This window comes from Trachypithecus francoisi, unplaced genomic scaffold (assembly GCF_009764315.1).
Source record: "Trachypithecus francoisi isolate TF-2019V2 unplaced genomic scaffold, Tfra_2.0 Lachesis_group16, whole genome shotgun sequence".
NCBI lineage: Eukaryota > Metazoa > Chordata > Mammalia > Primates > Cercopithecidae > Trachypithecus > Trachypithecus francoisi.
The window spans coordinates 27416238-27440737 of NW_022681461.1; the positions used below are offsets into that span (position 1 = coordinate 27416238).

Here is a 24500-nt window from a genome sequence, read left to right on the forward strand (position 1 = left end):
GGCGGATCATGAGGTCAGGAGATCAAGACCATCCTGGCTAACACGGTGAAACCCCGTCTCTACTAAAAAATACAAAAAAACTAGCCGGGCGAGGTGGCGGGCGCCTGTAGTCCCAGTTACTCGGGAGGCTGAGGTAGGAGAATGGCGTGAACCTGGGAGGCGGAGCTTGCAGTGAGCTGAGATCCGGCCACTGCACTCCAGCCTGGGTGACAGAGCGAGACTCCGTCTCAAAAAAAAAAAAAAAAAAAAAGGAGTAACAATGTTGCTTCTTTTTTCTCAGGTGGGATATGATATTAGCCAGAAAGGATGCATTGAGAATTCATGGACCTGAGCAGGAAAATATGGTGCACTTATTGAACAATAAGCAAATATGTAAATACTTCTCTACTTATTATTCTAAAGCTTCATCAATAAATCACTATACTTTGCAGGGGCTGATGAATGCTGTACTATGTTTTAAAATTAAATTGTTTACTTTGAAATAAAAAAATGGGACCGGGCGCGGTGGCTCAAGCCTGTAATCCCAGCACTTTGGGAGGCTGAGACGGGTGGATCACGAGGTCAGGAGATCGAGACCATCCTGGCTAACAGGGTGAAACCCCGTCTCTACTAAAAAAAAATACAAAAAAAAAAAAAAAAAAGAAGATTTTTTGAAAGACCAGGAAGAATTATACCCAAGTTAAATTGTGTCTGAGTGTTGGTTTCATATGAGAGTTTGTTTCTTTTCATATGTTCTATAACGTGGTCACATTAAATCCATGGTCAATTAGCCGGGTGTGGTGGCACATGCCTGTAATCCCAGCTACTTGCGAGGCTGAGGCAGGAGAATCCCTTGAACTTGGGAGGCAGAGGTTGCAGTGAGCTGAGATCACGCCGTTGCACTCCAACCTGGGCAAAAAGAGCAAAACACCGTCATAATAATAATAATAATAATAAATTCTCTTTGAATGCAAATCTCATGCTCTTTTATTAAAAAAAAGTAATACAAGGTACATCTTTCAAAAGATACAAAACGGCATATATGGTGAAAAATAAATCTTCCTCTTATCCTGTTCTTCAGTCACCTAGTTCCTTTTCCCAGAGGCAATCACTGTTAGTTTCTTTGAATCTTTGAAGAGATGGAAAATCTATCTGTGTGTGTGTTTGTGTGTGTAAATTTTCTTTTTAAAGGAAAATGATTAAAAAAATACATACACACACAGTTCTGTACTTTGCTAATTTGATTAATATGGTTTGGATCTGATCCTATCAGTCCATAAAGAACATACTCTTTAATAATTGTATTTTATTAAATGGGTATATGCAATATAATTTATTAACTAGCTCTCAACCTATTGCTATTTCAACAATGTTGAACTTAATATTCTCACACATAGGTCTGGAAATATCTGTGAGTTAAAATAGGTAATATGTAAGTGGATTTGCTAGATCAAAGGGGATAGTCACTTAAAATACATTGCAAAACTGCTCACTAGAGACGTTGTAGCAATTTTACACCAACAGTGCATGTGTATCTCTCACTACAAGTTAGCCAACTTCTGGAATCTTGCCATTCCCTATGCTCTTTTCAGTGTAGAACACTGCCTGCCTCTGAGTCTCAGTTCCAGCATCATATGCTAGGTTTGTGACTTTGGACAAGTCAATTTAATCTCTCTGAACCATCTTCCTTAATGGAAAGGAATATCCCTTTTTTTTTGTTTTCTTTTTCTTTCTTTCTTTCTTTCTTTTTTTTTTTGAGACGGAGTTTCACTCTTATTGCCCAGGCTGGAGTGCAGTGGTGTGATCTTGGCTCACCACAAACTCCACCTCCTGGGTTCAAGTGATTCTCCTGCCTCAGCCTCCCGAGTAGCTGGGATTACAGGCATGCGCCACCATGCCCGGCTAATTTTGTATTTTTAGTAGAGACAGGGTTTCTCCATGTTGGTCAGGCTGGTCTTGAACTCCCGACATCAGGTGATCCACCCGCCTCGGCCTCCCAAAGTGCTGGCATTACAGGCATGAGTCACCGCGCCCAGCCAGAATATCCCTTTTCTAAAGCTCCTATAAAAATTAAAGGAGATATGCTAAAGGCCAGCCATTACACAAATGAGAGGCAGAATCAATTTTTTTTTTTTTTTTTGAGACGGAGTCTCGCTCGTCGCCCAGGCTGGAGTGCTGTGGCGCGATCTTGGTTCACTGCAAGCTCCGCCTCCTGGGTTCATGCCATTCTCCTGCCTCAGCCTCCCGAGTAGCTGGGACTACAGGTGCCCGCCACCACGCCCGGCTAATTTTTTGTATTTTTAGTAGAGACAGGGTTTCACCGTTTTAGCCAGGGTGGTGTCTATCTCCTGACTTCGTGATCCGCCCGCCTCGGCTTCCCAAAGTGCTGGGATTACAGGAGTGAGCCACAGAGCCCAGCCAAATCAATATTTTTATATATTCTACGTATAAATGTTAGGTGTGAAAGTGATCATGGTTTTTGCCATTACTAAAAACCGCAATTGGTTTTGCACCAACATAACAGCTCTTGTACTTTTCCTCCATTTCTGTTCTTATCAGGGCAACAGTTCTGGCTTTATTATTCATCTACTTGCTTTTTGTTTCTTTCTCACACACTCCGTCCCTCCTTCCCCAAACCTGAATATCAAATAAATGAATCTTACTGAAGTTTGATTTGTGCTATCTGCCACTTAAAAAACAAAATAAAAACAAAACTTTGCCAGGTGTGGTGGCTCACACCTGTAATCCCAGCACTTTGGGAGGGCGAGCCAGATCACTTGAAGTCAGGAGTTCAAGACCAGCCTAACCAACATGGCAAAACACTGTCACTACTAAAAATACCGAAATTAGCTGAGCGGGCCAGGAGCAGTGGCTCACGCCTGTAATACCAGCACTTTGGGAGGCCGAGGCAGGCAGATCACCTGAGGTCAGAAGTTCAAGATCAGCCTGGTCAACATGGTAAAACCACATCTCTACCAAAAATACAAAAATTAGCTGGGCGTAGTGGCATGCGCCTGTAATCCCAGCTACTCAGGAAGCTAAGGCAGGATAATTGCTTGAACCCAGGAGGCAGAGGTTGCAGTGAGCCGAGAATGCGCCACTGCACTCCAGCCTGGGTGACAGAAAGAGACTTGGTCTCAAAAAAAAAAAAAAAAGAAATTAGCCAGGCGTGGTGGCAGGCACCTGTTATCCCAGCTACTTGAGAGGCTGAGGCAGGAAAATCACTTGAATCCGGGAGGTGGAGGTTGCAGTGAGTCAAGATTTTATCACTGCACTCCAGCCTGGGCAACAGAGCAATTCCTCTCAAAAACAAAAACAAAACAAAACTCTAAAGCTAAGAGGAAATTCTGTACCTTGTCCTCCATTACCTAGCCCCACCCTAGGGGCTACTTACCTTCCTAAGTATTATTATTATTTTTTTTACTACTGCCTTTAGCCATTGTTATAAAACCATTAAAATATTCCAGCATAAGCAGCATGATACTACACGCTAGGTTAAATTACTAGTGCAGTCAGTTGCCCTAATTAGTAGTTCACGTAAAGCCCATACTAAAGTGGTAGCTATCATAAGTGCTGCTAATATTAATAGCACACAGCAGGTTTGTTAATTAGCACCATGAATATCATAAATTGGTTTTTTATTAAATTGATGGTTGTAATAAGCATGAAGAATGTTAAAAATGGGTTTTGAGAAATTAGATGTTTTCAAGATATGTATTAATAGAGTGGTTAAAATGTTCAGACAGTCCCCATTATTTCATGATCTGGGTTTAAGAATCCAGGAAGGCCAACATCCCCCACATCCTTAGGGATGATTTCCAAAGCCTAAACACCTGAGAGTCCTATGATCAGACAATAGGTCTAAGGATTTCTAGTTGTTTCAAGCTCATTTAAAGGAGGCTGAGGCGGGCGGATCACGAGGTCAGGAGAGCGAGACCATCCTGGCGAACACGGTGAAACCCCGTCTCTATTAAAAAATTACAAAAAATTAGCTGGGCATTATGGCACGCACCTGTAATCTCAGCAACTCAGGAGGCTGGGGCAGGAGAATCACTTGAACCCGGGAGGCAGAGGTTGCAGTGAGCCAAGATCGTGCCATTGCACTCCAGCCTGGGCAACAAGAGCAAAATTCCGTCTCAAAAAAAAAAAAAATAATAATAATAATAACAATAAAATAAAATAAATAAAAAAAATGAAGGATAACCAGCTTCAGGAATGTCATCACATTTGGTATAAGTGAACCTTTCATGTGTGATCAAATTACCCCAAATGATAAAGAGCTAGAACTCTACCATGCTTACAAAACAAGTTATAATGAACAGTTTTGTGCTTGCTTGTAATAGATGTTTAACAAATGTCTGTATGCGTCACAGAATTTGACCTAAGACGTACTTTTATTGTAACCTGCTAACATGGTTGTGGAGAAACAGCTAACTCTCATCTGCATTAGACTTGGTTAGTCTTTTACCAACAAAACCCTGAGTTGCCCATGACCAAATTGATCAGTTGACTGTTCATTTTTTAACCTTTCTACTTCCTACAAAGCACCCTATGACAGCCTGCCTGCATGCTGTTTCCCTCTTTCACTGTGAATACCCACATTCTATAACTTCAGGAAGTCTTCCAGATGCCAGGTAGATCCCAATCCCTCTCAATTCCAGTGGTGTTCAATCTGTTACTTACAGCACTTCGAAATTTGTCTTGTATCTTTGTGATCCACTTTATAGCACTTGCTAGATTTTCTTCAGAGTGGAATAACATGCAGACCATATTTTTCATTCCTCAAACTATGTAGTATAGTGCTTTGCTTACCGTACAAATAAGGATTAAATGAATAATGGAATATGCTCAAATCATTGTCGGTGTTGGGAGAAAGAGCATTCATTCTTGCATGCTACAGTTACTGAGTCCTTACTATGTGCTCAGCATTTTTCTAGGCTCTGGGCTGGAAGCAATCAACACAACCAAGTCTCTGCCTTCAGAGAACTTATATTTTAATGGGGAAGACAAAATATATCATGGTAGGTAGTGACAAAGGTTATGAAGAAAAAGAATGCATAGTAAGACAGTCGAGTGGGGCAGGCATGCTACTCCAGATGGGGCAGACAGGGTTAATAAGTAGGAACCTTGAAGGCTGTGATGACTGCATTTTTATGTGTGATGGAAAAACTACCAGGTCCTTGCTTTGAATACATTCTTAGTAGGCCACAGGGTAACTACTTATTTCTTAGGTCTTGTGGCAGACTCCTGAGCGTCCTCCAATATTCACCCTCCCCGTATTAACAGGGTGGCTGGAGTTTATGTATACACATAGCCATACAGCTACAGGTGACATATTCAATTCTCTCTTGCAGCTAGCTCAGGCTATGTAGCTAAGTTCTGGACAAGAGCAAAAGTAATGTGTGCCTCTTGCAGATCATGCTCTTAAAAGAAGTGATCACAGTCTCCCCTTGTCCCTCTCTCTCTCTCTTTTTTTTTTTTTAAGAGACATGGTCCTGCCATCTTGCTCAGGCTGGTCTTGAATTCCTGGCCTCGTGATCCTCCTACCTCAGCCTCCAGAATAGCTGGGATTACAGGCATGAGCTACAGTGCCAGCTCTTTATTCCTTTAGATGGTCTGGATACAGATATGCTGGCAAGAACTAAAGCAGCCGTCTTGGACTATGAGAGGGAACACACAGGTTCCTGAGGAGAGCAGAGCAACCAAAAGAAGTTGAGAGAGGAGTCGGCCTATCAGCCCCAGCATGCTTATGCTCTGTTAAGAATAAACTTCTATCTTGTATACATTATATTTTGGTCTTTGTTACAGTAGAAGAAATCTGTACCCTGATTTGGGGGCATATTGGAGCAGCAGTATCTTACCCACAAGGAAGTTAATTACAAAAGTAGGGACTGCTTATGTAATAATTCCAACAACTCAAAAAGCCAAGGTAGTTTGATATTTGATAGCAAGGCATGATGGCATTTTCTAAGAGAAAAAAAAAATCCGTTGGACCTGTTTCTTCAGTCTCACCTCTGCCACTTACCAACAGTAAGAACTTGAGGCCGGGTGTGGTGACTCAGGCTTGTAATCTCAGTACTTTGGGAGACTGAGGCAGGAGAATAGCTTGAGGCCAGGAGTTTGAGGCTAGCTCGGGCAACCAAAGCAATAAACAGTCTTAAAGAAAAAGAATAAAAAAAGAACTTGAAAGACTCAACATTGTTAAGTCCCTTTTTCTCCATCAACAGTACAGAGTTGTTATATATGACAATGTAGATTTAAATACTTATGAAGAAAAAAAAAAATCTCCTTTAGAGGCCGGGTGCAGTGGCTCACGCCTGTAATCCTGGCACTTTGGGAGGATGAGGCAGGCAGATCACCTGAGGTCAGGAGTTCAAGACCAGCCTGGCAAACATAGTGAAACCCCGTCTCTACTAAAAATACAAAAATTTAGCTGGGCGTGGTGGTGTGCATCTGTAATCCCAGCTACTTGGGAGGCTGAGGTAGGAGAACTGCTTGAACCCAGGAGGAGTTTGCAGTGAACTGAGATTGCACCACTGCACTCCAGCTTGGGCAACAAGAGCAAGACTCTGTCTCAGACAAACAAAAAACTTTTCAAGTAACTTATTTCCATGATTTCTGACTGAAAAGACAGGGATGGCCTAAATCACTCAGAAGGTCCCTCCTAAATCTAACAACTAATCTCTGATGGTACAGAATTTCACAATGTCAGAGATCACTGGGACTAAAATTCTAGGCTGGGTGCAGTGGCTCACACCTGTAATCCCAGCACTTTGGGAGGCTGAGAGAGGATTGTTTGAGGCTGGTTTGAGACAAGCCTCAGCAATATACCAAGACCTCATCTCTTTTTTAGAAGAAATTCTAAATAATATGAAAGTAATGTAAAATTTACCATTCTATCATAACATTAATTGGGCAGCTTGTCCCAAATCTTTCCTTCACTGGAATTCTTTTAACCCACTCCTTAAATTTGGCAGAAACAGTCAAGTGACCCTCTTGACACCCTGTCACCTCAACCTTCACTCTAAATGCATGGCCCTGAATGCCAAGAGTGTGTAACATTCTCTCAGGCAAAAGGAAATGGAAGTTTACTAACAAAAGCATGGTCAGACAGGTAAGGTACTATTTGTGGAAGGAGAACATCTTTCAGGTGTTTCTGACCTACCTAAAAATAACTAACCTACGTCGCAGCCTCTCTGATAAAGGCAGGGCCAGGGCCAGAGCTGTTTTTAGGGTGCCCTCAGCTTCACCAAGTCTTCTTAGCAGAGCTTAGAATGAAGCTAACCAGAGGAGCCCTGCTCTCTCTCTTTGGGATTATACAAAGCTAGTTTTTTTGAAAATATCTGAATCTTCCAGCCAATCACCATTTATTTTGCAGCAATAAACAGTTATAGTTCAACATTAAAAAATAAATAAAATCCCCCATACCTAAGCTTTTCGGTGAAAATAAAAAGCCCAAATTGTCAACATAGTCAAATCTCCCAAATGTGCAAATTCTATTAATTATAAATTTTCCAAAGTATGTATCAATATAAAATAATGAGATGGAATGTCTTTAAAGAAGCTCATTTGACTAACTTCTATTTGAATTTAACAAGGTAACAAGATCTGTAAAAATACAGACTCTTTGAGCACTCTCCAGTGCTCAAAGTCTGTTGGTATTGGCATCCTTTGAACTATTTATCAATAGACTACAAAATAGTTAATCTCTACATTCACTTTATTTAGAATTCTCAGACCTGGGTGTATAAAATTCACAGTACATTTTTCTAGGTTTAAAATATGAGAAGATACATAAACATTAATAATGTACTCACTATAATGCTATGTGCCCCAATAGGCCCCGATCTCATTTGCTCCTCTCAACAACTCTGTGAATTAGGTATGATTCTCATTTCACCAATGATGAGACTATCAAGTAACTTGTAAGTGAAAAAGTCTGCCTAACTCAAAAATATATTTCAAAAAGATTACTTTATATAGTAGCTTAATGTAAGGAGTAATAAGTGAAAATTGGCTATTGGGCATGTTGTTAGCAAACTTAGTGTTTAAACCGAAAAACAGCTAACCTATGTTGCAGCCTCTCTGATGAATACTTGGCCCTGTAACTTGACTTCTTTAAATTGTTTAAACCTTTTTTTCATGAGTGTTTATTGCTTCTATTAGACTGTGATTTCATTGCAGGCAGACAAGGGACTAAAATTTCTACCCTTTTGAACACTAACAGACTGCTAAACACTATTTTGTAAATGTGGGTTACTCAACAGACTTTTTTTAAGTAAATCTGAAAACCAAAATGACTCTTAATAAGGTTCAGAGTATAAAAAATAGTTCTCACTTAAAATAACATACACCAAAAGGATATGAAAATATTGATTTATTACCAACAAAGTAGGATTTCCCACAAAGTTTTTTTCAATTACACACACACGCACACACAACAGCAGAATGAAATTACATTTTTCACATCTAAAGGTTTATACCCCAAAGAAAATAGGCCTGTGTCCAAGAGACAATTAGAAAGCAAGAAGTCTTTCCTTTTACTTTGAATATGGAAAACCTTTTAACAGAGACTCTTCCAAGGCAAACCAATGAAGATGTAGGCAAAGAAAATGGTTGTCACCTTAAGGTTTTAAAATATCAGTGTATTCGCCAAATCAAGTTTTTACTAGATGGTTTTACAATTTTTATGTAATTAAAAATCAACTTTTGGCCAGGTGCAGTGGCTCACACCTATAATCCCAGCACTTTGGGAGGCCGAGGTGGGTGGATCACAAGGTCAGGAGTTCGAGACCAGCCTGGCCAATATACTGAAACCCCGTCTCTACCAAAAGTATAAAAAATTAGCCGGGTGTGGTGGCATGTGCCTGTTGTCCCAGTTACTTGGGAGGCTGAGGCAGGAGAATCGCTGGAACCCAGGAGGCGGAGGTTGCAGTGAGCTGAGATCACATCACTGCACTCCAGCCTGGGCAACAGAGCGAGACTCCATCTCAAAACAAACAAACAAACAAAAAACAACTTTTGCAGAAAATAAAGTTTTAAGTGGCTGAGACTATATGCTAGACTTACTACTGTTTAATATGCTAAAATGATACATAATTTATTCTTCACAGCTCAAAACTCAATGTAAAGCCAAATATTAATTTTGCCCAGTAGAGAAACTAAATGTTTACAAACAAAGTATGGAACAGTTGTTGGTCTATGTAAATTGAAATGTAATTGACCATTTTATTTTCAAGCATGCTTAATCTTGACGCTTCTTTTTCACATTGATACTCATTTTGCAGAAGTAAGATGACTGGCACTAATTTAGACAATAAACAAACTACACCAAGCACATTTTAGTAAAGATATTTTGGTGGAAAGCAAAGTAATTAACAATGAAAACATTTGGTAATATCCATTTACTAATATGTTACCAAGTTCTTCAATGTTTACATGACTTGCTCATATTACTAAAAATGTCATTTTAAAATATTTTCATACTTCATGCACTGGAGTTAGTTTAAGAAGGGAAGGCTCTTTTAAAATTTTTATAAAAAAGAAAACACTTTTTTGAAGAGAAAATGTCTAAGTGAGAACACATAAACTTATGGTTCACCATTTTTTGACCTAATAAGAATATAAATTTCAATGGCTACTTAAGAATATACAAAACCCAAACTGAAAGCAATTCTTCAATTTATTCAGGCAAGCAAGTAAAAAAAAATAATTTTGTCATTACTGGCACAGATCCAATCCACTGTTCAAAGACATGACCGTGGACTGTCTATTTTCTTATAAGATTTATTTTTTATTTTTTATTTTTATTTATTTATTTTTTTTTTTTGGGACGGAGTCTCGCTCTGTCACCTGGGCTGGAGTGCAGTGGCCAGACCTCAGCTCACTGCACGCTCCGCCTCCCGGGCTCACGCCATTCTCCTGCCTCAGCCTCCCGAGTAGCTGGGACTACAGACGCCCGCCAACCTCACCCGGCTAGCTTTTTGTATTTTTTTTAGTAGAGACGGGGTTTCACCGTGTTAGCCAGGATGGTCTCGATCTCCTGACCTCGTGATCCGCACGTCTCGGCCTCCCAAAGTGCTGGGATTACAGGCTTGAGCCACCGCGCCCGGCCAAGATTTATTTTTTAAAAGAAGAAAATTTGTTTGGCTCTACTAATTAGTATAACTTAAACAAATGATTTTCCCATTTAATTCTTCTGTGCTGAAAGAAAACAGTTTAAACTAGATTTTCTAAAATAGGTACATCAACATTGTAAGAAAGGCCCTATAAGCTTAAGTTCTAAAAGCATTATGGTTTTAAAGAAATCAATGCTTTTCTGTCACTCTTTACATAACACTGAGAAATTTCAAATATAAATTGTAGAAACAAGTATATGAAATTTTAAGAAAAATCTTACTAAAAATAATTATAAAAATGCTTTTAGAAATTTAAGATGTAAAATACAATTGACTTTAAATAAAATAAAAAAAACCAACCCCTGTCCCCACACTTCACAAGGTTATTCTTTAAAAACGCTTGTCACCTAATTTTATTCTCTGTCAAAATTTTGGTTGTATTTTGCATCATCTAGTGGCCATCTTGTAGCATTTCAAAGCAGTTCTACTACGATTTTTGAACCCCAGTGTTTTTTTCCCCTTGAAATACCAATAAAATTATAGCATCAACTTTCATAAAACTTTCTTTTAAAGGCCCATAAAATTCCATTTCCTACTGGAGATAAGGTAATCTTTTTTAATAGGAAGAAAGGAATAGATCTGTCATAAATTATTACTATACATTAGACATTTTCATATCAATTTTTAAAAATTAAATATAACACTGGGAGAAACTAGGACTTAGGCTCTAGAGTCATCTTTAGGCTCTAAAAGTAATTAAAGTTACTCTGCAATTAAAGCTCAGGGCTACCATATATGTAACTTCTTGTGATTAACCCCTCTTCCACTCTACCTTTGATTTGTAATATTAAGTATCTTTTAACATGAGAACTCAATGACTCATGGTCAGAATGCCAAGGACTCAAGTTCAACCAAGACTGAAGAAGACTTAACTTTTACTACCAGATGATATTTTGGAAAGGTCATTAAGGTTTCCATTATCAACCTATTTGTATTTAAAAGCAGGTTTCCAAAAATAACTGCTTTTCGTTTTAATCAATCTCCTAACTTTTATTCAGTTGAACCATACTTATAAACAGAATTTAACAAAAAAATTCCCAAGTTCCCTCTCTTTACTTTTATTGAGAAGGTTGAGTGAATGTAATACGGCGCCGCCGCCTTTGGAAAGCCTTTAAATTCCATCTGTTTGGTTCCAGCATATGAGGGCCATTGTAGACAAACAAAACTGTCATCTTTTCAGAATAAGGAAGATTTTGCAGGAGCTGTAAGTATTAAAACAAATTGTCATATAAGCTACATACTGAGAAGTATGGTTTTCCAACCTTACATGCGTACAGTCAAATGTATGATTTTATTTGTAATATTAATAAAACTTTTTTTTCCCCCACCCTGTTGCCCAGGCCGGAGTACAGAGGTGCGATCTCAGCTCGCTGCAACCTCCACCACCCAGATTCAAGAGATTCTCGTGCCTCTCAGCCAGCCTCCAGAGTAGCTGGGATTACAGGCACGCACCACCTGGCCCAGCTAGTTTTTTGTATTTTCAGTAGAGACGAGGTTTCACCATGTTGGCCAGGCTGGTCTCGAACTCCTGACCTCAGGTGATCCAACCGCCTTGGTCTCCCAAAGTGCTGGGATTACAGGTGTGAGCCACTACGCCCAGTCAATAAGAGCCTTAAGAAGCTCTTAAACACCTCAATATAAACCTTGCCAGACTGTAATCCTTACCTAAATTAGCATACCTGTAGCCTGGCCTAAGGAACAATCAAAATAAGGAATAATTGAGCCCTCTAGATTCACAAGATAATTGGGATTATTCAACTTCCTTGGCAGACCTTGGAAAAGAGTATGTCCTCCATAACTTTCCTAGGGTAGATACTTTTACTTTTTATTTATAAACACTTCTCAAGCAACTTCTTTGATAGCCTGGTATCCTAAAAAGTGTGTAAGAGGGACATTTGTAGGCTATTTGGCAAGTAGTAGGGTATTAACAGATGTGACTATTCCACAAGACTATCTGCTGAAAAAAAGAATACAGATGACACTGTTTAATAAAAATCTGAATGTAGGATGGGTTTTTTTGGGTGGGGGGGGACAAGGTCTCATTCTGTCACCCAGGCTGCAGTGCAGTGGTGTGATCTTGGCTCACTGAAACCTCCGCCTCCCAGGCTCAAGCGATCTTCGTGCCTCAGCCTCCCAAGTAGCTGGGGCTATAGGCACATGCTGCCGTGCCCAGCTAATTTTTGCATTTTTTTTTTTTTTGTAGAGATGGGGTTTTGCCATGCTGCCCAGGCTGGTCTTGAACTCCTGGGCTCAAGCGATCCACCTGCCTTGGCCTCAAAAAGTAGTGGGATTACAGGTGTGAGCCACTGCACGTGGCCAAAATTTTTCAAGAATACTTAAAAAGGAAAAAATCTGATTACATTAATAAACACATCTTTGAATATATATGCTTTGTAATTTACTCACAGCACTAGATTTAACAAAAGAAAATTTCCCATTGTAATAGTTCTAGATTATGAAAAATTATCTACAAACATAATTCTGTTTTTATCAGAATTAACCTGTGAGCAGAAGATGTTGGGATACTTAAACTTCCCCTGGGCCAGCATAGTGTTAGTGGCAAATAAAGAGGAAGGGCAGTATATGACAAGAGAGGCTTTTTTGGGAAAATGAAGAGCCAGAGTCTTAGCAGTTGTATTCCCCAGTCATCTTTTAGTGCTGAAAGAGTACCTTTTCTAGAAGAGGAATGAGAAAATCTCAATTTTAGAACATAATAATATGTCTCCTACACTTCTTCCTCTGATTAAGCATGACACTGGAACTTGTCCCTTTAATAATGTAGATATTACTGTTAACCTTTTAAATTCCTTTTTTGGGAGTGTTCCTGTTAATACGAACATATTGGGACAAAAACTCTATGATTAAGTCACAGGGAATTTCTGAGTATATGACCACTTTTAGGTTACTTTTTACCTACCTTTGGTGTTATGAAAAAGTATTGAGATGTATTTTCTTTACAGGCAGTATTTACAACCATTTCAAACACTCTCCGTTCATTGATTGGGTCCATTCCCTAAACAATGGCAATAATAATGATTATATTTATTTCTATTATAGGATATAAGAAGATCCAAGTAACAGAACAATCACCATACCTGATTGATTTCATCAACTACTCTGAATGGACACCTATTTAGCTCCTGGAGTGCCATCAAGTATAACATGGTAGAAACACTTCTTTCACCTCCACTTTGATGATGAGGAGTTAATTCATGCAGTTGAGTACTACTGCGAAATTTGACTCTAATTCGAATTCCATATTTATCATAATCTTCCTATAAAACATTTAAAAAGTTGATGAAAAATGAGTTTCTTCTGGTAATGTCATTCTATTATTTGAAAATGGATTGAATTAACTGAGTAAGAGTAAAGAATTCAATATTTAGTGACACTAGTTTACATAACAATAAATATATATGTATTTTTAAAAATATTAAGAAAACAGTTACTATATAAAAGCTCTAAGGGTTTTCAAGGATCTATTTAGATAAGGAAAATATTCAGATTAAATTAACATTTTCCTCCTCTACACCATTCTATTCAAGTTTAGCAGGCTTCCCCAAGAGTTTTTAGAAATTACTGAGTGAGGAACTCTGTCCTGGAAAGGCACTATCTATTCTACTTCCAAAGTGCTAGGTTCTTAAACTGCAGGTGAAAGCAATTAGAACGTAATGGAGTGTCATGCTCTCTTGTGCTAGAGAAGCGGCTGTGTATGGTAACTGCAGAGGGCCAAGAATCCCCCTAACTTCTTCAGTTGGTTAAGAAGGAAAAAACAAGGTAGGAATTACACATATACTTTGAAAACTTAAGTCATACATACACACAATACTCAGCAAAAAGCAAGCCTGGCACATAATAGGTGCTCAATAAATATTTGTTGTAATGAGTACATTAGTGTTTTATAAATGTTGCCAAAACTGAGGATGCTCTAAGTTTTATTTACTATTCTTACTGATGGCATTTCTATGTCAGGTTCAGATTACCTTAAAAATGAGATACATAACTTACTAATTAGGCTGGGTGCGGTGGCTCATGCCTGTAATCCCAGCAATTTGGGAGGCCGAGGGGGGTGGATCACTTGAGGTCAGGAGTTTGAGACCAGCCTGGCCAACATGAGAAAACCCTGTCTCTACTAAAAGTACAAAAATTAGCCGGGCGTGGTGGCGGGCGTCTGTAATCCCAGCTACTTAGGAGTCTGAGGCAGAAGAATAGCTTGAACCCAGGAGGTGGAGGTTGCAGTGAGCCAAGATCGTGCCACTGCACTCCAGCCTGGGTGACACAGCAAGACTTTGTCTCAAAAAAACCAAAACAAGGCCGGGCGCGGTGGCTCAAGCCTGTAATCCCAGCACTTTGGGAGGCCGAGACGGGCGGATCACAAGGTCAGGAGATCGAGACCAACCTGGCGAACACGGTGAAACCCCGTCTCTACTAAAAATACAAAAAACTAGCCAGGCGAGGTGGCGGGCGCCTGTAGTCCCAGCTACTTGGGAGGCTGAGGCAGGAGAATGGCGGGAACCCGGGAGGCGGAGCTTGCAGTGAGCTGAGATCCGGCCACTGCACTCCAGCCTGGGCAACAGAGCAAGACTCCGCCTCAAAAAAAAAAAAAAAACCAAAACAAAAAACATGAAACTTACTAATTAAAGGTTACCTATTAATTGAATAGAGCTTTAAGGTCTAAGATAGTACTGACCAAGAGAAAGATACAATGCAACCCACATATGTAATTTTCAATTTTCTAGTAGTTACTTTTGTTTTGAGACAGAGTCTCTGTCTCACTCTGTTGCCCAGGCTGGTCTCAAACGCCTGAATTCAAGTGATCCTCCTGCCTTGGCCTGCCAAAGCGGGAATAGGCACGAGCCACAGCACCTGGCCTTTGCCTGTCTTAATGAAAAATTAATTTTAGCCCAAATTGCAATGCATAAACTTATAGTACAAGAAATTAGTAGCAAATTTCCCAATATTTTCATTCTCATGAATTCTTAAATTCTTTTTTTTTTTTTTGAGACAAGGTCTGGTTTTGTTGCCCAGGCTGGAGTGCAGTGGCACCATTTTGGCTCACTGGAACCTCCACCTTCCAGGCTCAAGCCATCCTTGCACCTCAGCCTTCAGAGTAGCTGGGACCACAGGTGCATACCACCACACCCAGCTAATTTTTGTATTTTTATAGAGATGGGGTTTTGCCATGTTGCCCAGGCTGGTCTCAAACCCTTCGGCTCAAGCTATCTGCCTGCCTCGGCCTCACAAAGTGCTGGGATTACAGGTGTGAGCCACCACACCCAACCACGAATTCTTAAATTATTAAAACAAAAAAAAAGACACTGATATATACTATATTTCAAACTAATCTGTTTATGAGTCTTCTAACTCCAGCTGTGGTAGCTTTATAAAGTAACGTATTTATTCAATACAACTGAATAACCATTACTCAGATTGTATAAAAAGAGTTACAAGGTATTAGTTACTAATTCCAAACATCACCCCCCACCAAAAAAAGTGACCCTAATGGAATCCCATAGGTGGTTTTCTCCTTTCTTTCAACATTTTGGTAAACAAAACTTTTCACAGATATAACTCTAAAGTAAATAAATAATTTATATGTACTTTAAGCATATAATTAAAATTACTTGCCAGAAATATATTTCAAATGCAATTTTACCTCATTTTCTGTATGGAGATCAACTTCACCAGCACACTGCATGGAACTAAAAAAATTGCTGAATTTTTCATTAATTTTTTCTACCAGCTCTTTTAAAGGATTAAGCCACCTTTCTTTTACCTACAAATAAAGGCAATACAAAAACACAATTTAAAAGCAGTATTACTATATTGTGACACAAAATTTCATGTAAATTTTATATCAGTATCAGGCTGGGCATAACACATTTCTCTTAAGCATGTCATCTCATTTTCCATTATTCTACATTCCCATTTCATTAATAATCACATGATAAAAAGTAAAGATTAAAAACTAAAAAAATTACCTGTGAAATGTTTTCCCTGTATTGATCTAGTTCAACTTTCTTTCCCTTTAGTTCCTCAGTTAACTGCTCTATTTCTTCTTCTCTTTTTGTATACTCCTGAACAATCTGGCAGGGGGAAAAAAAAACTTCTTTAAGATAAATCTACCAAAGTATAAAAGTATATACAATTCTGCATTGATTAAAACATTAACTGAAAATGCCAATTGTGCTGCATTTTTTGTATGCAAATAATTGATGTTCTTATTACATACTGAAAGTGACATTTTTTATCCTTGAAAAAATAGACATTGCACTATTTCAGGTTAGCCCGACTATTCTTTTTATAAAGAAAAGGCACAGAACATTGTGTTCCTTAGGAAGAATCTATTTAAAATTCTAATAGATTCAGAATCTGGCATTTAAAGCACATTGTTCCTGCTGTCTAGCTTATCATTACCAAGAGCTCTAGTACAGAGTGGGAGGCAAGTACTGGAGGGAACTCTGTGTGTGTATGTGTGTGTATGAGGAGGGTGGTGGTGGTGGTGGCTGGATGCAGAATGGGAGTAGAGAAACAGGCATACTGTAGGATTCAGTCCCGTGAAGCAGGAAGCTCTTGATCTTTCTTCAGTTAATAAAGCATCAATTTCATCCAATGTGTTTGGAAGGTCTTGGAAAACCTAAAGAAAAAAATTGCCCATCATTATAGATACAATGAAAACAGTTCCATTCAAATAGTTAAAAGAAAAATAATCTGCTGAGTAAGTTATCTACTATCTGTTCAACAGCATGCTGGTACACAAGGATACAAAGGAATAATAAACAGGGTCATTTGCCTTCGAAAGCTTGTATTTTAAAGAAAACAAGATGTATGTACTGGATAAGACCTTAAGGCAACGTACTGATGCTGAGTATTCAAACAAGCAGTACATATCTTATAGGCTAGGGAATTTAGAGAAAAGAAGTATCAGTTCATGCTATAGCAGAGTTAAGAGAATCCAAAGGCCTAGAATTCATCTCTGGGCCTTAAAGCAAATGGCTAGGGAGGAGCAAAGCAGAGGGAAGACAGGAGTTTGGGAAAAAAGAATGAGTACTGCATACCATGGGGAGTGAGGAGTTGTGTCCATTTGGAATGGTGGGTACTTGCTGAATTGGTAGAATGGGTCCAGAATATGTGGGGCATTGAAAGAGAGCAAGAAGTTAGAACTTTATACTGCACTTATGAAGAACTAAAAAAGCATCCTTAGTATCTAATTACTTTGACAGTTGAATTTCACCATGGTACTATCTTCTGAGTCCATGCCATGGGGACAAATTAGAACAGACACTTTTTTTTTTGAGGAGAGGCAATCAGTACATTGTTTGGCTTAGCACAACCTGCAAAGGCTGTATACTACATGGTACAAAATGAATCCTGAAACCCTGAAAAAGATCTTGACATATTAATCTAATATCTTCAGCTTATTATTTTAACCTCTTAGAAAGCAGTTCAACTTCTATAGACATTCAAATATTCCTTTGTTGAATCTCTGACTTACTCACTGAGATTTAAGCTCATGTGTCCAACATTTATTTAACCGATATCCTCACTTGACTCTAACAGGCACCTTAAATTTAAGATGGTGAAACAGAATCTGGATTTCACCCACCTTACCTACCACTTTAAGCAACCCTGTTTCTCCTTCAATCTTCTCCATTCCAATAAATGGCACCGTAATTGGTTCGGGTGAAAAATTTAGGGGTTCTCTCTCTTCTCTCTCTCTTATCCTTCATTTAGGGGTCAAATCCATCAGCAAGTCTTAAGATATCTAAGATCTGTCCACTTCTCCCTCTCTCTCTTCAGTGCTATCACCCGAATTCATGCCATTATATATCTCTTGCGTGGTCCAAAGACATGACCTTCTAAATGGTTTCATTGCTTCCATTCTTGTATCCCTACTTTATCCTCCATCTAGAAGAACAGAAGTTAGAATGCTCTTTCATAAAAGTAGTAATGTCACTTTTCTGTTTAAGATCCTCCACTGGAGTCCATCCCAAAAGAATACAACCTTAATTCCTCGTATGGTCTACAAGCCCCACATAATCTTGGCTTCTGCCTTCTTCTCTGCTTGGATAATTTTTAACCCCAATGAGATTCCTTTTATTCTGAAACGTACCAAATATACTTCTGTTCTGGGCTTTGTCTAAGTTGTTTTCTCTGTCTGGAATACTTTTCCCTCACATCTTCACTTGACTGATCTGTTCTCTTCATTCAGGACTGTTATAAAATGGTATCTTTTCAAAGGAGGCTTCCCTGACCAAGTTCCCATCCATGTCACTCCATCTCCTCACCCTGTTTTATTTTTCTTAGCATTTCTTGTTATCTGACATTATCTGATTTTTGATTTGTGTTTTCCTCTACCTAATTAATCTTTCAGACTAGAATATAAGTTTCAGCTGAGAAGGAGGTATGTCTGTCTTGTTCAATGCTTGCCATATAGGAGGTAATTAATACATTTTAATGATTAATCATCTTCTAATTTTGATTCAAAAACAGTATGACTTATCAAGAACAGAATCATGCTTTTTCTGAAAGAAAAAATTAGTACAGATGGTACTTATATTTATTTTATAACAACACAATGTATTCTGAAGATATTCTACTGTTTTTAGAAACAAGCTTCTCAATTTGTTTTAAAGACATCTACTGAGTTCCTAGTATGTATCCAAATAGTCGAATCCATTCTGTGATTCTGTGTCTGATATCATAAAATAAATCAGTTGAGGATTTGAAAATTATAATCCATTAATTTTTTTCCAGTTCTTTATATCTTTAGTAGTCATTTCATTATCTATTGAAATAGATAACATTTGAAATTAAGAATTTTAAAAAGACACACCAATACTAGCTATTTTAAAATTTATTTTCTAATTTCATTTTGACATTATTCTGAATAGGTATGCAGGCAAAGTATCATCCCCACTTATCACAGAGGTATGTAAATTAACAGTGGGATGTGAGTAAAGGGCAGCATCTCCTAATTTTACTGAGTGGTAGGTCAGCATAAAACATATAATGGAAGTAAGACCTCTTTTTTCCTGTTCTTATTGGCAGATGTTAGTCCTAAATATTCAGCTCCCATTGAACCCTAATTAAACACCCCAATTTCCGGGGAAACATTTTCATTTTCCCTTTATTTTTAAAATATCCTATTTGTTATTTCTGATATACCAATTACTGGCACAATGTTTCCATGAAAAACTGTATGTTCCAACTGTACCCATTAAAAGGCATTTGTATTGGAAGAATAAATGTTATAGTACCAGTAGCACTGATCTGTTAAGCAACATTATTTTATATATCTATTCAGTTTAAAAATTTGGAAAAACTCCCTATTTTTTATGACACATCATATTTTTCATGGCCTGTTACAATGCTTAAGATCCTATAATCTTAAAAATATGTTAAATATGGCAATTGTAGCATTATATACTTTTTATACTTACTGTCTGGTATTCTTGAGGAAGAGTCTGCTCTGCACCCAGGTTGCATACTTGCCTAGCTCTCTTCATAAGTTCCTTGCATTTCTGCAATAATCTCTGTCTGTTTTCATCCAACTCAATGAAATGTTGCTATTAAAAAAATTTATTTCGAAAATTTGAATGTTACTGTTAAAGCAGAGGGCTGTTTTATTAAACTACCACATATTAAATACATTGTTGAATTCTGATTATAATGATAATCAAATTATCTGAAACCATCTCTCAAATAATGACTCTTTTTATTATAAAGGTTAAATTTGAACTTAAACTTTAAAATACATCAGCACATCAATAACCTGGCATTTCTCTAATCCATAAGAGGTGTAAAATTTAAATTTTACTGCCTTTTTCTGAAAGTTTAGCTTAGCTCCAGGTAATTGTATTTATTTATTTACTTATTTATTCATTTTTTTGAGACAGTCTTGCTCTGTCACCCAGGCTGGAGTGCAGTGACGTGATCTCAGTTCACTGCAACCTCCGCCTCCCAGATTCAAGTGATTATCACGTCCCAGCCTCCCGAGCAGCTGAGATTACAGATGTGCACCACCATGCCTGGCTAATTTTTGTGTTTTTAGTAGAGACAAGGTTTCACCATGTTGGCCAGGCTGGTCTCCAACTCCTGGCCTCAAGTGATCCATCTGCCTTGGCCTCTCAAAAGTGCTGGGATTACAGGAGTGAGCCACCAGGCACAGTCATGTAATTATATTATAATCAGATTTAAGTTACACAGTACACAGGCTTCATATCAGAAAACTCAGCACTCAAATGTAGTTAGAACCTTTAAATCATGCTTGATAGTGTTCCAAGTACCTTCCATGTGGTTATTTATTCATGGACCTATTCATTCCTTCACCAAATAATTACCAAGAACCTATTAAATGCCAGTATTATAATCTGCATTGGTCACAGAAAGGTAAGGAGAAAGAGACACACGATCATTATCATAACAGAAACAGGTACTCTTTACTGAATGCTTATGTGCTAGGCCCTTGGCTAGGTGCTTTGCATACATTATTCCCTTTATTTCTCACAAGCACTGCACAGTAATATTATCCTCATTTAGTGCATTTAAAAAAAGAGAGAGAGAGAGAGAGATTGAAAGGAATTAAGTAACTTGCCCAAGCCCACACATTTAGAGACTGTCATGATTCAGATCCCTGTCTGCTTACAGGACACATGCTCTTTTCATTACAGCATGGCACCTCTCAGCAAGAGCAGATTGAACAGAGTATGTATGTAGGGAAGGTCAGAGTGGTCACAGAAGCTATGACAACTTAATAGCCTTAAATGACATGAAATAAGGAACAGCAGCAGATGACCATTCCAAGGATAGGTGATTATGAATTTTAAGGCATATGAGCCTCAAACACCTGCTTATTTTAAGAAACAAGCAATCTAATGTGGTTGGAGGAGAGGAATTTGTAAGGATGTAAAAGATCAGAGTTGGTAAAATGGACAAGGGCCAGACTGCAAGAATTTCACATGTAATAGGGAAGGTATCTCATTTACTAAATGTCTTCTATAGGTCAAGCACTGTTACAACCACTATCCTGTTAATTGTTCAAATCCCAATTATGATCTTAAAGAAAAGTGTTATCTCTATTTGTAGATGTGGCTCAGACACATTAAGAAACTTGCCCAAGGTTACAGAACTAGCAGATTTCTGAGAAATAAAACAGGTCTGGTTTGCTCTTTTCACTAACCCTCAAACTCTGGTTGGCACAAAAAACAGTTGGGGGTGGGGGATCTGGAATGGCCTAAGCACATTCCAGATCTATTTGATTAATATCTCCGGGGCTGAGGTCTGGACACCTGTATTAATAAGGGGGCCTTCAGGTGACTTTTATGCACACGTGTTTGATAGCAAATAAACTAAACCAAGACAATAGTTGTGAAAAGTAAAAGGATATATACACTGGACCAAACTGCAAATACAAGCAATCCTTTATACTAACCACTTAGTACTATGGTTTCCTTGAATAAATTCCTCAGTCCCTATAGCTTGAGAGAAATAAAAGAAAATGTTGAAGACTCCCAATCACCCCTACTCTGCTAAGGACCATTGTACTCAGGCAAATGCAAAACAAGGAACAGCTGGATAGAAACTAAATACTCCTAATTTCTTTTATTCCTGATTCTTGTTCCTCTGGACTTTGCTAAAAATACAATATTAGAACATTACGGAAAAGAAATATCAATGAGTTGATAATTTGAAGCTCTGGACTTAGATAAAACCTCATTTAATAGTTTCTGTTTGGTGGCATATGTGCAATAAAATATTTATATGAGAAAATATTCTTTCTATACATATGTTTGTGACACAGATCTTCCTATAGCACCTGTTTTGCTTTTTGTTTTTAAAACCACAATTCTTGCTGAGCTTTTTAAGAGTGGAAGTGGGAAGGCATATATAATTACATCAGATAATGCTGTAAAGTCAGACTAGTGAAAAGGCTTTATCTACATTTCTGCTTAGAGTCTAGCCTTTAATAGTTAATAGAGAATAGAAAATACTCCATAGGTTTAAGATGTAAGAGAAGAAATGAATGAAATGTACAAAATATCCCCCACTAACATCTCAAAAAAGATTACTTTGTAGTTATATACCCTAGAAAAAATTTGTTAAGTGTTACCTTTTTTTCTAAAATTCTTTTTGTGAAAGTTCATTTGTCATGGAAATTGTAAAGAAATACCTCGACATTAAACAAGAAAAAGCTTTTCGAAGAAGGCCCTCTTGTGGAAGAAGTAAGAATTATTCACAGAATTTCTTATGAAAACTATATATATTAAAACGGTTATTTTAGTAACAGTTCATTACACTAAGAATCAAATAAAATGAAAACCATTTTCTATATGAGTAAAATTAAGTCACAGGTATCATCAACTTTTACTAAAACATTAGCTGTAAATTAACACATTTCTTCCTTTAATAAAATTTCATTCCAATTTAGTTGATTTCAAATTCAAATGCTAACCATTTGTTTCAGTTACCAGAAAGAATACACATTTAAAAATATAAAACTCAATCATTTTTTTAAAAAGTCAACTTTAAATTTTAATGTAATACTTGAAATTTAGAAAATAATAATCTTAACTTTTAATACACAAGACCATAAATTCTACTTAAACTAATTTAATCATAAACAATAAAATAATGGGAATAATACTATTTCCTTGTAAAATGTTTTCTTCAAAATTATACACATCTCATTTAAGTGAAAAAAAAAAAAGTCTCCTCTGAAATTCAGTTCTTTTTTGAGGGAGTGGCAAGCAGGTAGCCTGCAGGGAGGTCGTATGAAAAGCACAGAACTCCTAAATTTGGTATTAGTATAAACAAATAAATGTAACAACTTTCCATTTTTATAACTAATATTAATTCTGATGTAAATCTATACTTTTAAAGGAAACACTGGCTTCATGCTAAGCACCACACTAGGCACCTTGATGTATATTATTAAACTGAGTATCATAATATCCCTCCAAATTAGATAGGTATCATACTTATGGCTGCAGATAATGATTAAGCTTGGACTGGTTAGGAAACCTGCCCATGGTCAAAAATAAAATAACAGAAATTTTTACCAACCTCTGTATTTGGATTTACACACAGTTTACTAACTTGTACTAAAAATAGTCCATAAGTTAGTGACATTACCAAAGAGAGGCTTCCAACCATTTGCCTTTCTCAGGGGATGTTTTATAGGTCTGTTGCCCTATTTATCTTCCAAAAATCTGAAAAAGTATCAAACTCCATGGTAGTTAGTTACCTCTAAGTCCCCTCATGAATACAATCTCTACTGAAATTTTGTCAGTCTTCTTTTGTGAATTTATTTTCATGACAGAAAAAAAGGACAAAACCAAATGGTAGCAATAGTTCCTCAGAGCAACCTGCCATGTGTTCAAAGGGACAAGTAGGAAAAAAAATTTCTCTTTAGTTCAAATGAAGCTGCATAGCAGGAACAGATAAGACAGATAAAATCATGTGCAGGTAAACGGCAGCAAACACGAGAAGAAAACAAGAGTAGGTAAAAGAGAAAGTGAACTACCATACACATATTCTACTACATACTTTTAGTCATCATTCTTGACTCTTTCAAATGTGTGGCAAATGACTATGATCAGACAGCAACAAACATGTATTAAGTATGCACAACAAGAAATGAAAGAACCTTACAAAAGGGCTGGTAAAGTATTTATAAATGAAAAGCATTTAAAATTTTTATTTTTTATTTTTTTAGAGATAAGGTCTTACAATGTTGCCCAGGCTGGACTTGAACTCCTGGACTCAAGTGATCCTCCTATCTCAGCCTCTGAAGTAGTCGGGACTATAGGTACACTCAGATCATTTAAGAACTTTCAAATCAACATATGAATAAGAAAAACAGAGTGGTATAAAATATTGCTGAGGAAATGCAAAATAAAGTCAGAGGTAGTGTTAAGTAAGGTTACTTATGTGTGTCAAGGAAGAGTTCTGGTTTTAAAAGCAGCAATGGACTCAGAATGACAAAGGTGAACAAACGATACAGGAAAGACACAGAGGTTATAAACAATGGTAGGAACATTGGAACAGCCAACCAAGGTAAAAAAGGCTAGAAGTTGGAAGTAGACATTAGAAGACTACTGTAAAGCTTTGGATCATGTATAACATTATAAAGCTGTAGATTTCTGCAGCAGAATATAAAAATGAGTACAATTTTTTTTCCAGGCAGTTAAATGAGTACAAAATTAGTAAAAAGCGAGGCCACAGCTATTAGGACTTAATGCCTAGACAGGGCAGTAGCCGTGATAGTTAGAAAGAAGTGAATTAGGAATGTGGTAATGGCTAAATTGGGCAAAGGACAAGGAAAAGGAACAAGAACAAAAA

General features: G+C 37.6%; 1 protein-coding gene and 1 long non-coding RNA gene across 4 annotated transcripts in view; one reads left to right on the forward strand and one right to left on the reverse strand.

The window, feature by feature from the left end:
* Positions 1-264: 264 nt before the first annotated feature.
* Positions 265-13609, forward strand: LOC117098488. The gene is made up of 2 exons (XR_004443434.1): positions 265-372; positions 13215-13609. It is a non-coding gene; the product is annotated as an uncharacterized LOC117098488 (long non-coding RNA).
* The window catches only part of SMC5 (structural maintenance of chromosomes 5), a 103831-nt gene continuing 90451 nt past the window's right edge, over positions 11121-24500 (reverse strand). For 2 of the 3 annotated variants that reach the window (XM_033237120.1, XM_033237117.1), the window contains 8 exons: positions 19601-19726; positions 17216-17260; positions 16699-16794; positions 16139-16243; positions 15814-15933; positions 13253-13432; positions 13075-13170; positions 11121-11359 (listed from right to left, as the gene is read on the reverse strand). In XM_033237120.1, coding sequence (XP_033093011.1) covers positions 11216-11359; positions 13075-13170; positions 13253-13432; positions 15814-15933; positions 16139-16243; positions 16699-16794; positions 17216-17260; positions 19601-19726 — 912 coding nt within the window. In that variant the 3' untranslated portion in view covers positions 11121-11215. The remainder of the gene's footprint in view (positions 11360-13074; positions 13171-13252; positions 13433-15813; positions 15934-16138; positions 16244-16698; positions 16795-17215; positions 17261-19600; positions 19727-24500) is intronic. The other variant, XM_033237119.1, reaches the window with a different exon arrangement.